The 15,294-nt window shown below is 43.7% G+C and overlaps 1 protein-coding gene across 2 annotated transcripts in view; it reads right to left on the bottom strand.

The window, feature by feature from the left end:
• VPS35L (VPS35 endosomal protein sorting factor like) overlaps window positions 1-15,294 on the bottom strand; it is a 146,162-nt gene that overhangs the window by 46,201 nt on the left and 84,667 nt on the right. For both annotated transcript variants that reach the window (XM_006123143.5, XM_089782301.1), the window contains exons 24-26: window positions 14,233-14,331; window positions 13,780-13,857; window positions 12,341-12,455 (exon numbers count right to left, since the gene is read on the bottom strand). In XM_006123143.5, coding sequence (XP_006123205.3) covers window positions 12,341-12,455; window positions 13,780-13,857; window positions 14,233-14,331 — 292 coding nt within the window. The remainder of the gene's footprint in view (window positions 1-12,340; window positions 12,456-13,779; window positions 13,858-14,232; window positions 14,332-15,294) is intronic.

The raw sequence follows: 15,294 nt of genomic DNA, 5'->3' as shown, positions 1-15,294 counted from the left end.
AAATCTGGAATCCAACTAAAAATTGATACTACAGAAGAAAAAACTCACAGGTGTAAAAGGAACACACACAATCACAAAGAAGATCCTAGAACTTAATCCTATCAAGAATAATACAGGCCATTTCGGGGTGCCAGACTTTTAATCCTATATAATTAACTGATAGTCACTACAAGAGTTAGCCGGATTAGCTAGAAGCTGCATTGTCTCTAAACTGGTGGTGACAGAAGGCAGGGGCATCTGGTCATGTAGGCAAGGGAAGGCACAGCCTTCCGAAAATTGCTTCCCCAACTACCGGGTAGGGCTGAGGCAAGGGCCGAGGCAGCACAGCTTTCCCACTGGGGAGGGTTGGGGCCAAGGCCATAACACTAGGGTTGCCAGGTGTCTAGTATTCACCTGGACAGTCCAGTATTTTCGCTTCCTGTCCAGTAAAAAAATTCAGAAAATACTGGACACCTAAAATGTCCAGTATTTTCTGATTTTTTTCCCCCAGCCAGGAGGCAAAAATGCCGGGCACCTGGCAACCCTACAAACACTCAGTGCCCAGCCTCCCCGCCCAATTCCCCCCATCTCCCAAAACCCCCAACCCCCCAACTTACCTGGTTCTGCAAGGCTGCTAGCACAAAATGGCTGCCGCAATAAGACCAAGTGGAAGCAATGACTCCCCTGGGTCTTAGTGCTCAACCACTCCCGTTCCTATCCCTGCACTCACTCTTAAAGGGGACATGCTGTTTTATTTTAATTTTTTTTCCCCCCTTCAACAGAATTTTTTCCCAGTGGGTTTTTTTTTGGGAGGGTGGGGGGGAAGGAGCCACGGGTGTTTGGTATTTTTGTTTCAACCATCTGGCAACCCTACATAGCACAGCAGCCCTGGCCCTTCAGATAGCCAAGAAGGATCGGGCTGGGGTGTGCGGGGCTTGAAGCAGAAGGGGTAGGGCTGGTGTTTGCCTTCCCCAGCTAGGCCTTCACCCACCACCCATGACAAAAGGGCAGAAATACCAGATTCAGCACAGGTAGAAAGGGAGGGAGAGAGAGGTGGAGGGAGGGAGAGAGATAGAGAAATTGCCCCAGAGGTACTGAAAAACCATTATCTGTGGACTAGAAAGAACAGGAAAAAAGCCTAATGATCAGGAGGGATATCTACCTTCAGAGATTTCAGTTAAATCTGTAATACTCCACCACCATCACAACAAAGAGCCCTGCATGGATGTAAAATTGTATAGCTGCAAAAGTGAGCCATGTATATTCACATCCACATCCGCAGATGTGGATACCCAGTGACATGAAGCAGATATCCACGGAGTTGCAGGGCTCTATATGTTGGGACATCAGTGTTTAAAAAGAAAAAAAAAGAAAAAAAAAAGAGGAATCACAGTACAGGTAGTCCAATTTTAGCCCTAACCTTAACCTCCATGAAGGCTTTAGGCTCTCAATCTCTCTGCTTCAGCTTCTTCATGTGTGAATTGGGGACAATCATATCTCTACAGGCCATGGGATATCTAAAAAGCTGTAAGGGCTAATTATTATTACACTTAATAAGAAAGCCTATTTTAATGCTAGAGGAGTACACACTTAGGCCATAAAATCTTTTCAGCAAAACTACTTATTCAAATACTTTTACAGCTAGACACACATACTGCTTGGCTTGGCTATAAAATATTGACGTAGAAGCAACATTCTCCAAGGAAAAGTAAGTTATCAGTTTAGGGCACTTCACAGTCTCCAGTTATTTGGACTGCAATGAGCTTGAAAACTGCAGTTCACTGGGGAATTGTTTCCATTTTAATTTAAACTGCACAAAACCAGACCTTTTAGATCAACCTTGGCAATACGCACTTTTGTACTTCTGATTTAGATGCGCCTAACAAAACTAATAACTTTGAGTAAAACTGGAAGACTCCAGTACTACACGCAATTTCCACTTTTATCACTCCCTTAGTGAAATTAGTCATACATAACAGCTTGAATTGGCTGGATTGCTCAATTCACACAACATTTTATGCCTAAAGCTAAACACGGACATAATAGCTTTACGGATAAAACTGTCCCTTGCCCTTATGTCTGAAAGTTGTTTCATTGTCACTCACTCACTGAATGGTAAGAGACCTACAGTTAAGAATGATGTTCATTTTTCAGGAGACTACAGCAGCAACATCTATCAGAGGTGGGGAGGGAGGAGATGTGTTATTAAATATTACTCTGAATTTTAAAACGTAAAGAAGTGACATAATAGAGTGCACATTTAATCTCTGTTTGGTCCAAACAGCTACCCCATGACAAGAAGCATGTCTGAAAGATTTGTTACTCGGTTTTGGCATTGTGCCATTATGGAAAAGTATCAGCCAGTTCAGAAACTGGGGTATCTACGTGTCCACCCCCATTGTCAGTATTCTGCTTACTAAGTTGACATTCAGGGGCTCTACAGGTATTTAGATGATCTTTTCCTTGGTGCAGAGTTTAATTAAAAAAGTTATCCATTCCACGTGAATATCCACGCTGAGTACCTTCCGAGGGACAACGGAATACTATTGACATACTTGGTAGATCGCACAGTCCAAGGAAGGTTGGGAGGATTATAAACTTCTACATAGAATGAATGCTGTGCTCAGCCCTGATGAGCTGACAGACTCCCCAGACTCCCGGGCAAGGTGGGGGAGAGGCTCTGTGCTCCTGGAAGGGGCGGGGCTTTGGGCAGAAGGGATAGGGGCAGGGCAGTCAGCCCATACCCCACCCGGAGCACACTGGCCAGGGCTCTGGAGCCCATGCTGGGCTCCAGCAGCAATTTAAAGGGCCCAGAGCTCCAGTCATCACAGTAGCAGTTGCCTCTTTGCTTCCTCCACCCTCCACTGTTTTCGGGCCTGACTAAGCCATAGATTATTTGACTGGCCTTCTTGAATTTCTCCTTTCAAACAAATTGCTGTGTTCCTGGCGCCTAGGTCAGCAAGAGATATAACTTTTTTAGTTCCAGACTTTGTAAGCTTTGGAGGGAAACTGGCTAATTCATACATTTCTTTCTCATCAACTCAAGAAGTTGCCATGTGTGACGTAGTGTGGGTACCTTGCTGGTTGCTAGGCTTGGGTTGTGAGTGATCTCCACTGGCTGCTGTCTGTAGCACGGCCCAGCAGGGCAGGGGATGAGTCATTATGCAAGGGGGCTCCGAACCTGTCCGACCAGTATCTCCCAGGGAGCGGAACAATGGGAAGAAGGGGAGTGGAGCCCTGGCTGGGGGCAGAGCTGGAAGTGTGTTAGGTTTCTGTCTGGGAGCATGGAGGAGACAACCTAGGGAAAGGGGCTGGAACTGAGGGGCCCAGTCTCCCCCATCTCAAGGGGGGCTGAGGCATCCTAGGCCTGCCCTGTAACCAGATTACATCTGTGCTGTGCTATATCCTGGAGAAGCAATAAACACCCTCTATTCTACTGGCTGGTGGAGTCTGTTCGTGCTATTACGGGGGTGCAGGAGACGGGAAAACCCCAACGCGCCATCACACCATGGTCAGGCCCTGCAAGCAGAAAACCTTCACCCTGTGGGTTTCAGTGGGCATTAGAAGGGTAATCTTGAACTGTTGGGTGGTATGAGTCTTCTATTTCCACCATATTGCCCCTTGCCACACAACACTTTCTAGACTTTGGCTCCAGATCTGTGCTGCTCTGAAAGCAGTAGAAGTAAAGGAATAAGGAAGGCTCACTCAAACAGAAGAGAAAGAGCTGAGAGAAGAACTGCAGGAATTTCCTGAAAAAGTTATCGATATCACTGGAGCTTAGAGGAAGTCATGCATTGCTACTGTGCAGACATACTTTTAAGAACAGATACTCTCCCCACCAACCAACTCTAGCTGCCTCTTTCGGTGCAGTAAAGGCCTATGAGTGAAGCATTAATGGACACTGCAATAATAGTGATAATGCCTACATGCTTATAGACTGCCTGTTTAGAGGTCTGTCTCCCTGTGCAGTCTCCAGTAGAAACACTGCAACAGTTCCTCTCCATAACAGTAACTACTCTCCACCAAGTGTGCGGCAAACTAAATTCCAGCACACACATTAAGCTTTAACAACTCTCAAGCTGCAAGCTTCACATCAAATGCAGCTGCAGTTCAACAATTCAGTCCCTACTTGTCTCATCAGGAGACTTCTTGTCTCAGCAAGCAGTACTCAATCTTGATACAAGTAGAGAGCAAAGTGGAGTACAAAAAAATCTCAAAGTTACGGATTCTTTGGGAATGGAGACTGTCCATAACTCTGAAACGTTCCATATCCCTCAACAAGAGGTTATGGACATCAGCATGGAGGGAGGGGGCTACAGGAAAAGGGGAAGTGCTCCAAACGGGGTGGGGCTTCTGAACCTTGGGACTCTGGGTGGGGGAGAACTCACCTTGGGGCTTCATCACCCTCTCCTCTGGGAGCCAGCGATCAGGACTTTAAACCTGGGGGAAGAGCTAGGATCTGGGACTTCAGGGTACGTCTAGACTACATGCCTCTGTCGCCAGAGGCATGTAGATTAGGCTACCCGACATAGTAAAATGAAGCGGCGATTTAAATAATCGCCGTTTCATTTAAATTTACATGGCTGCCACGCTGAGCCAACAAACAGCTGATCAGCTGTTTGTCGGCTCAGCGCGATAGTCTGGACGCGCGGGTGTCGACATCAAAGGTATTTGTCGACCACCCAGGTAAACCTCATCCCAGGAGGCTTACATGGGTGGTCGACAAATACCTTTGATGTCGACACCCGCGCGTCCAGACTATCGCGCTGAGCCGACAAACAGCTGATCAGCTGTTTGTCGGCTCAGCGCGGCAGCCAAGTTAATTTAAATGAAGCGGCGATTATTTAAATCACCGCTTCATTTTACTATGTCTGGTAGCCTAATCTACATGCCTCTGGCGACAGAGGCATGTAGTCTAGACGTACCCTCAGCCCCGCAGCTCTGTTCCTGATTCAAGCTCCATACAAATCCAGGGTTGTGAGTTCAATCCTTGTGGAGGCTGTTTAGGGATTTGGGGCAAAAATTGTCAGGGATGGTACTTGGTCCTGCTGGGAAGGCAGGGGACTGGACTCGATGACCTTTCAAGGTCCCTTCCAGTTCTAGAAGATAGGCAATCTCCACTTACAAGCTCACAGTGGCTGGTGGTCAGCAAGCTTCTATCTGTGCTGTTGGTGCCCTGTGAGCTGACAGCTGCGCTTTTGTGGCATGGCCAGTGCTCCCACATGCCCACTCAGTAGGGTTGCCAATTGTCTAATCATACAAACCTAAAGATCATTGCCCTGCCCCTTACCTGAGGCCTTGCCTCCAGTCACTCCATCCCTCCTCCCGCCACCTCTCACTCTTCCCCACCCTCACTCACTTTCATCCTGCTAGGGCAGGGGTTGGAATGCGGGCTGCAGGCTCTGGAAGGGATTTTGGGTGCAGGATCTGGGCTGGGCTCAGTGTTCCCTCTAAGATTTTCCATCCATGAGTGTAGTGAGTTTTGTCTTGTGCACCAATACTGAAGTCACATGTGCTTGTTTGGACGTGTGCCACTGTGGCAACCACCAGCTACTAACAAAGTTATATGTAAATTATTATGTAAGAAAAAAATACTAAAACAAGGCATAACTAACAAGTGCATGACCCTGTACCCACCCACCCTGAAAACCACCCAGTTTGGCCCGGTCTCACTCCCACCCAGCCTTGCTCCCACCGTTCCTGCATCCCAGGACTCCCCAACACCTGCACCCCCATCCTATGCATCCTTTACCACTAATCCTGCATTGTGCCCCTTTTGCCCTAACTTCTGCAGTGCCCCCTTCATCCCAACCCCTACATTTTTCTCCCAGCTGTGCCCCCAACCCCCACCCTGTGCTTCCAGCATGTCCTGTCACACTGCCCCTCTGCCCTGTACCCTCCACACCCTTTGCCCAGCAACACCCATGCCCAGTTGCCCCTCATCCTCTGGCTATGGTACCCTGGGCATGGGCTCAGTTTGCCCAGCCCTAAGACTGGCCCTATAATAGGGCAGCCGACTGTCATGTGGATCCAGCTATGGGCTCCATCCCCATCCCCAGCTGCCCCTCATGTGATGGCTCTGGCCCCAGTTGCTGGAGCTGCTGCCGCAACCCCTCCATGCAACAGCTTAGGCCCAGGCCCCAGCCACCAGGGCTACTGCTGCCACCCACCCTGCTCAGGCCGGAGCACTGGTTGCTGGAGCTGTCGCCACTGAGCAACACATGGCTCTGGCCCTGTCCCCAGCTGCTGGAAGAGCAGCTGTAGCCCAAGATGTGGCTCTGCCTCTGGCCCCAGCCAGGGCCACCGAAGCAGCTGCCTCCTGCCATGCAGCCCACTGCTCCAGCGCTGGGGAAGGGCACATGGTGGCTGCCCTGCTGCTCCTGGGCAGGGTAGCCACCTACCACACGGCCCACACCAGAACAGCCACTGCATAGCTCTGCTGAGGAGGTGAGCAGGCCTCAAATTCTTGATGCACGCCCACACAGGCACACGCCTTAGAAGGAACATTGGCTGGGGTATAGAAGTGGGGGAAGGGGTTCAGTGCCAACGAAACAGCAAACACCTAGGTGGGGGGGACCAAGACGTTTCCATGCACTGCTGCTCACAGGCATCACCCCCATGATTCCCACTGGCTGCCACTCCTAGCCAAAGGGAGCTGCAAGGACATCCTGGATGCTTCCAGGACTAGAATGGAGCAAAGCCGAGCAGGAAGCCTGCCTTAGCTCTCTCGTGCTGTCAGTGGCCCCTGGGCACTTTTAAAATGCTGGGGCTGTTGGACAACTGATCCCTTTGCCCACCCTGTCATCAGTCCCTAAAAAGATTTGCCTTCATCTGTGGCATCAACATGTGATCGATCAGATCAGTACATGTTATCCTAGAGTTATGCCTCTTCCTCCAATTTTATGTCAAGCTAAACCAAAACTGCAGATAATGCTGCAAGATTTCACTTTGAACATAGAGCTAAGTACTAAGTGTACTAACAACATATACAGTGTTGTATGCAGTGTCAATTACTGGAATGAATCTGCATCAATCTGGCATTGACTGAAGTAAGGAACTAGCTTTAAAGTTGTTGCTATGCATTACTCAGTACTAGTTGTGTATAGTTTTGAGCCTGCTATGACTTTTCTTGAAATTTCTATTAAGGCCTCAATCCTGCCCCGTAGAAATCAGTATCATCAATATTTACTTCATGAGAAGCATTATCTGGCTCTAAGAGACGCAGTAACTGGCTGAAGTAGCATACCGAGAAAGCACCAAATCTACAACTAATGGACGATGGGAAGGATCGGTAAGGAAAAGTACCTCATGGAGGTCAGAAAGTGCAAGGGGGAAAAAAGCAAAAACTGCCAAAAGTCAAGCAGAAATGGGTATTTGCAAAGGAAATTAAAACCCACAGTAAAAGATTCTATTGCCATATAAATAAAAAGAAAACAGGATAGAAGTGAAACTGCTGAACTCTGGGAATAAGGTAGAGATTAAAGATAATCAAGGCACAGCCCAAAACCTAAATGAAGTCAAACCCAAAACAGCTTAATAGGGCCAAATCAGGAGGACCGGAAAATCACCACCTAAGAATATTAAAAGAACTGGCACATGAAACTGAAAGCTCAATACCCAGGACTTTTATGAAACTGTAAAGTTAGGGCTCATACTCTATGACTGGAGAATTGCCTAAATATAGTACCTATTTTTAAGAAAGTAAAAGAAGTGATCCTGAATACTTACAGGCCCTTTAGTCTGACCTTAATTGTATGCAAGGTCTTGGAATTACTTTTTCTTTCCAAGCTTGTTAAGGACACAGAGGTGAACAATAACTGGGATAAAATACAGCATGGTTTTACAAAAGATAGACTGTGCCAGCTCAACCTGCTCTTTTTCTTTGAGAAGAAAACTGATTTTTAGACAAAATAATGCAGTAGCTCTAATTTACTTGGATGTCTGTAAAGCTCTTGATACAAGTCCACATGAAAAATTATTAGTTAAATTGGAGAAGGTAAGGATTAACATGAGAACTGAAAGTTGGATAAGGAACTGATGCAGACTTCAGGAAGGTTACTAGTAGAGTTTCTCAGGAAATGGTCTTGGAACCAATCTTACTTAATATTTTTATGTATAACTTTAGCACAAAAATTGTGCGCGCTTAAAAATTTAAATTGGGAGGAAAATTAAATTTAAATTGACAATATGGAGGAGGACCAGAATATCAAAGAAGATGATCTGAGATGTGCCTGCAACAGTAACAAAGATGACTACACTGTGTATTTGTATATGTGGGTGAAATGACAATACTTATTTACATAAAGATCATAAGAACAGCCATACTGGGTCAAACCAACGATCCATCTAGCCTAGCATCTTGTCTTCTGACAGTGGCCAATGCCAGGTGCTTCAGAGGAATGAACAGACCAGATAATCATCAAGTGATCCCTCCCCTGTTGCCCAAGTTCTCACATCAGAAATTTGGACATTTGCTGCGATGTCTTGAGGAGGAAGAAGATGGATCATGAAGATGAAGTGGAAAAGTTAGGATATTGTAATTCAAAGATGGAAAAGGCAATTAGAAAAATGAGCCATCCCCTGTTAGTATAGAGATAAAATAAACTAGGTATTGAAATTATTTTATTTCTAACAAAAGATATGCTAAGCAAGAACAAAGAGTATATAAAATATGGGGACAGCTAATGAATTAACAGAAAAACAGCAGCAGGAAAAATGACTTCATTTTTGGGTTTGTGCATAGTTTATCCACAAACAAGCTGCATAAACTCAATTGCACGACTGACTTTGCAACTCTTTTGTTTTTACTATGTACTTGGACATAACAGCCAGCTTTTCTCTAAATCCCTCTGCCCTGATTATATGTGCAACATTATGTTCGGACAAAGAAACCTAACAGTGGTCTTGTACTAAAAGCCTTAGTCAGCTTCCTACGCAACTTGTTTGTGAGTGTAACTGGAACTTACTAGTGAATGCACAGCTTTGGCAACATTATAAACTGAAAAAGGAAGACAAAGTGTAAGTAGATGAAAAGTTATTCTTTCTTGCATTTATATGGAATCTCAGAAATCACAGGCTATATGTTGTGTACTCTCTGTCTATGCAAGTGAAGGACTGTTTCCTACTGAAGTTTTAAAATGACTAGTAATAGTCACCTCTCCTGAGAGACTAATTCACAGTCTAATAGATCTCAAACAGTTTTTCCCATCAGCTAAACAACCTAAGTTTCCTTTGCTTAATTCCTTCACATTATGTAATCTATACCCCATGAACCAAACTCTCTCTCTTATTTTCTGCCGTGGTGTTAACATCTGACATTTCTTGTAAGCTTTTATATGAGAGCCCTCCTTTAGTATCACACCCATACAAAATTATTTATTTGTGCTTGTTATTTTAAACTCAAGTTAGAAGTTTACTTACAGTAGTGGTGTAAGGCTCAATCTTTGCATTTGTTTAGTTACTGATATTTAAAACACCATCATTTCACCCTTTTCTCCTTCTGGCCTTCAAGATAAATATGCATGACAGCCCTTTTCTCCCAGGCTGTGTCTACATTGGCATGAATTTCCGGAACTGCTTAAAACGGAATACTATTCCGTTTTCAGTTTTTCCGGAAAAGGAGCATCTACATTGGCAGGCTGCTTTTCCAGAAAAGCCCTTTTTCCAGAAAAGCATCTGTGGCCAATGTAGACGCGCTTTTCCGGAAAAGAGCCCCGATCGCCATTTTCACAATCGGGGCTTTTTTCCGGAAAAAGACTACTGGGCTGTCTACACTGGCCCTTTTCCGGAACAGTGTTCCAGAATAAGGACTTATGCCCGAGCGGGAGCAGAATAGTTTTTCCGGAATAGCAGCTGATTTTGTACAGTAGAGCGTTGTTGCTTTTCCAGAAATTCAAGGGCTAGTGTAGACAGCTCGCATCTTATTCCGGAAAAGCGGCTGATTTTCCGGAATAAGTGGCCCAGTGTAGACACAGCCCCACAGTATAACAGCCTGTTATTAGGTGGGCAGTCAGAAATGTGCAGAAAAGTAATATTTGGGCACAGACTATTAGCCAGATAAGGGAGAGCTGAGTGCTGCTCAAACACTTATCTCTTTCATTACTAGAAGTCAGTCCAATAAACGATCTTACCTTACCCACCATTTCTCTCTAATATCCTGGACTGGCATAGCTACAACACTACACACAGCACGACAAGTAGTCAGTCTTCTACTCATTTTGTATGCATAAGTGCTTGTATCCTTCAAGCCAACCTGTTCAAAATAAGCTTTATTTGATTTGTCAACTTATATGCAAAGCCCACTCCAATTTCATCAGTTGCCATCTGCCCTCTACCACTCCACTCAAATGCCCCTTTATATTTCATAGTAAGTTATGGTGACAATTAAGGATGTAAAAATCCCATTTAATTAGTTAATCGGTTAAACATTAAGTTTAATGAGTTAATTGATTAAAAGGGGGATGGATGATCAGGGCCGCTCCAGCCCAACTGCAGGGGCTACTCTAGCCCAACTGTTTCTGCCCTCGCATGGGCCAGGGACTGTTCCCTGGGTACCAGTTAACCATTACCCAGCAAGCATCACCTTTAAACCATTAACAGCTCCCCTTTAACATCCCTAATGCCAATGACAGCAATATGAACTAAATATGCGATGCTCTTCCATACAGAGCAAGTCCTAGGTAAAATAGTCACAACACACACTTTCTTAATTCTTCTCTCTCACATACACAAAGCTAAGATGAGATTTAACAGCCACCTCAAGCTGTTTTCGTAGGAATGCAATTTATGGCTTTCACCACAGACATAAAAAAAAATATGGGGAAGAACAATGTTTAACATATGAGACATTATTATAGGTAAAGAGAAGACCATGAAAAATCCCTATGTATTAAGGGGGGATATGATAGAGATCTATAAAATCATGAGTGGTGTGGATAAGGTGAATAAGTGAATAAGGAAAGTGAATAAGGAAAAGTTATTTATTTGTTTCCATAATATAAGAACTAGGGGCCACTAAATGAAACTAATGGGCAGCAGGTTTAAAACAAATAAAAGGAAGTTCTTCTTCACACAGTGTATATTCAATCTATGGAACTCCTTGCCTGAGGTGGTTGTGAATGCTAGGACTATAGCAGGGTTTAAAAGAGAACTAGATAAATTCATGGAGGTTAAGTCCATAAATGGCTATTAGCCAGTATGGGTAAGGAATGGCGTCTCTAGACTCTGTCAGAGGGTGGAGATGAATGGCAGGAGAGAGCGCTTGATCATTACCTGTTTGATTCACTCCCTCTGGGACACCTGGAATTGGCCACTGTTGGCAGACAGGGTACTGGGCTGGATGGACCTTTGGTCTGACCCAGTATGGCCGTTCTTATGTTCTTATTATGCAAATCATATACAGCATATAGGAAGCACTTGACCCAGCAATGAAACTCATTGATCTCTGAGGTTAACATCACAAAAATTTAAGAATGCAAAGGAAATCTGAACAACAGCTTAAGAAAGGGATTGGGGGACACTATCTAGGTGAAGGTAGAGGAAGCTGCTTTTAAGCAAGTATGCTCAAGCTGGAAATTGAACAGAATGCAGGGCTAACGCTCATCATTCTTCCCATAGGGTATTTTTTAAACCACAAGTGATCAGAACTTCTGTTTCACACCTTGCCTAAGACATCTAGTAAAACAGAGCCCCTGACAGAACACCACACTCCAGCACTAGTTCAACACCATTTTGAGCACCATTTTGATTCCTCACATCTCCCATTACTCATCATACTTTCTCTAGGACACGTGACACAATTTTATTAGCAAAGTATTTTTTCATGGAATAGTCCTTCAGTGCTTTGATGTATATTTTCTAGTACTACCAAATGCAACACAACAACCAATAATTAGGGTAACCTGACTGAAGCACTTTAATTCTTTCCCCAGAAGTTTTTACAGGAATGTCAACCTCTGTGCATAATAATTTAGTTGGTCTAAGCTTCCCCCTCCTCAAAAAAATATATTTAAATCAAGTTATTTTTACACAAGTTTGAGTCCCTTACTTGAAACAGCACTGCTTTCTTTGAAGATATGATTTTTTAAATAGCAAAAGTAGAGACTAAAATAAAGGAATAATTGAATAAATACCCAAATATCAGATCTCTCTTTTTCTACAATTCTGATATTTTAATTTTAAATGTGTTATAATTTGGAAAAATATATTTTAGAATTATTTTATTTTAGATTATAGCAACATGAGAAAGAATAAAACGTGAAAGAGTAAACTTCAGTTTCAAATTGAATATTATTCAGAGAGAAACATTCTGTTTTCTAGCAAAAAAGAATTACTATGTAACTGAAACAAACACCTATCTTACCTTGTGAAAGGCACTGATTTGCCAGAGCTACCTGTCCAGAGTTCAGGTACAAATTAAGTCGTGCAAAGATACTAGTCAGAGATGGAATTGTAATGAAGCAGAAAGCAACACAAGCCTAACGAAAGAAGAAAATATATGAAAACATGACTCAAATAATTTCTTAAATCAGAGGTATAACAATTGTATGTCTATGCCTATTAACTACTGTATAAAAGGCTCGGGGAGTAGCCGGGTTAGTCTGTAACTTAAAAAACGAGTAGTCCTGTGCAGGGTTGGATTAAGGCATGGGCTAGCCAGACAGCTGCCCGGGGTGCCAACCTATGGGAGGCGCCTGATGGCAGCTGAAAGGGGCGCACAGTGCCCCTTATAGTTGCCATCAGGCACCACGCACCCGGCTCCCGGATCGCGAGCTGCAGCAGCTCCCAGCGGCCACCCTGCAGCGGCCGTCCGAGGTGGGGGGCCGCATTAACCCACAGAGCGCCGGCCAGTAGCGCCCTTCCCCCCGCGGCCGTGGGGCCCTGCACGGCCAGGCTTGGCCCACCCCAGGTGGCCCCGGGCTGCGCGCCAGCGGCGGTAGCCGGGCCGGGCACGTGCATCCTGCTGTTGCCAGCTCCGTTCCATGCACTGGCACGGGGGCGAGGCCGTGCATGCGCCCTCCCCCAACCCAGGGCATAATTAAACTGTCTGCCCAGGGCGCCAGAATGGTTCGGTCCGGTCCTGGTCCTGTGGCATCTTAGAGGCTTAACAAAAATGAGCTTTCATGGGCAAAACTGACTTCTTTTCAAGCTCATCTGAAGAAGTGGGTTTTACCCACAAAAGCTCTCGATACTATATATTTTTTGTTAGTCTCTAGGGTGCCACAGGACTACTCAGGACTACTACCTACTGTAGTATAAGCTCAAGCAAAAGCTTAAAAATATGAACTTTCCACCACCTAACAATAATGGTCCACAAAAGATGTGAAATTCAAATTGACCAAATTCCTTTATTATCTGTGAAAACGATAAAATAAAAAGATTAGCTCAGAACTTCTTTGAAGGCTTTCTCTCTCCTAACGTTCCTTCCTCAGGAGTGATCAACCCACAGCCAGATCCTTTCTCTCTCCAGAAAGCTAATCCCACTTGCTGTATATCTAGGTGCCATGAATCATTTGACTGAGACACACCACCACCCACTTAGCCCTTCCCCAGCAACATCTGCACTTTCTAAAAGGGTGGGATAAGTCAGCAAAAAACTGACAGATGACTCATAGTTCTGGTGTAAAGACAAATCTGCACTAAGAAGAAAATATGCTGAATTTAAGTATTCACTTAGACTTTATAATAATGATAAACATTGTCATGCCATTTATCTTGCAGCACATCTTTTGTACATTCTTCTGTAAAAGTTACAGCTTTAGGTTCTAGCTTGTTATAACATCTGTGTACATGGGTACATACCCTGACAAATGCAGCTGTCTTTCTGGAATGACTTCCTTTCATCAGTTTTCTCGTTTCCATTGCCAGTTGGTTCACAGACTATAAAAGAAAAGTAAGGCAATCTTATCTTTCTGTTAAATTAAACATATGGGAAACAGAAGTGGCCAAAGGGATAACTTGCTCATCAATTGGAGGATCCTTGTCTGGCTTGCCATAAAGAAGGAATATCCTTGCAGACCCGCAGGGGTCCGCAATCCACAGTTTGGGAGACACTGCATTATTACAATGCTACCAAGTATGGGGGTAAAGCAAACACTCGAAGAAAAATTTAGTGATAAAAGAAAGGCAAAAACAATGTCCTCTCCTGAATTCCTAATGAAACAGACCTCAACACAGTAAACATTAGGAATTGTAATTAGGAGAGGAAGACCCGCCATCAATTAAGCCGGTATTTGCAGTTAAAATTTTGCTTACATGAATCAGCTGGACAAGAACAGGCTCCAGATTGCAAAACATTGACCTGGCTTCAACATAAAAACTCAGCTGCTGCTCAAAGTCACGGCCAAATGATACCTGGTATTAGGAAGATACCAAAAGTCACACTTATGACACAACTGCAGTACACTGGTTTTTTAAATCTATTTATGTGTGTTGAATTAGAGTGCGCGCTCTCTCTCTCTCTCTTTTGTTTGTTTGTTTGTTTGTTTGTTACGAAAGAGTTGCAATCAAGAACCTCAACTGCAATTAAGTAACTTGCTCATCTTCCATAATTTAACTTGTATGGAAGTCTGTAAGTACATTTTTTGTTTTTATTTTTATTAAAATACTATATAGTTTCCGCTTTATGTACTGAATGTTTTTCAAGTATACAACACTTAGCAGCTTTCAGACTTCTAGAAAAGGATCTGATGGAGAGAAGGATTGGAGTGGTTGCATTTTGAAACAAAAAAAATCAGCTTAACAGAAAATCCACATAATCCACACTACAAATGGATTAATGAATCAATCTTTTTATTGACAGTAGTTTATTATGTACCAAATTAAAAATGTTTTTTGAAAAGTGGGCATTTGGGGTTTTTTCAATCTAATTTAAAGCCAGTTTCAAATGGAATGCTTCAGGGTTCAACAACTGATATTTTAAATCTTATTTTTTGTTTTTAATTTTGTATTAATGCCCCTCAGGTGTGGGTGGCGGAATCACTGCTCACCTGCAACACTTCACACAGTCATGACAGGCAAGACACTCATTAATACTCAACTTTAACACACATACAGGTTTTACAAAACATTTAAAAATATTTAATAGAAGATTTTGCACTGTACACTTTAAACTAGGCCTGAAATACCGAGTATAGATCAACAGTTTTATTTCTTCAAAACATCTGCATATTTACTTCATTAAACATACTATGTGGGATTTTCAACAGACCCTGATCAAGTTGGATGCTTGAGTCCCATTGAATTTCAATGGCATTTAGGGGCCTACTTCCCACAAGAGTATCTTTGCCACAAAAAGTTTTCTGAGGTAATCACAAA

Source organism: Pelodiscus sinensis, chromosome 15 (genome assembly GCF_052426305.1).
Source record: "Pelodiscus sinensis isolate ZL-2025 chromosome 15, ASM5242630v1, whole genome shotgun sequence".
Taxonomy (NCBI): domain Eukaryota; kingdom Metazoa; phylum Chordata; order Testudines; family Trionychidae; genus Pelodiscus; species Pelodiscus sinensis.
Note: the sequence above shows the minus strand (reverse complement) of the source record. Positions and strands in the feature narration are given on the sequence as shown.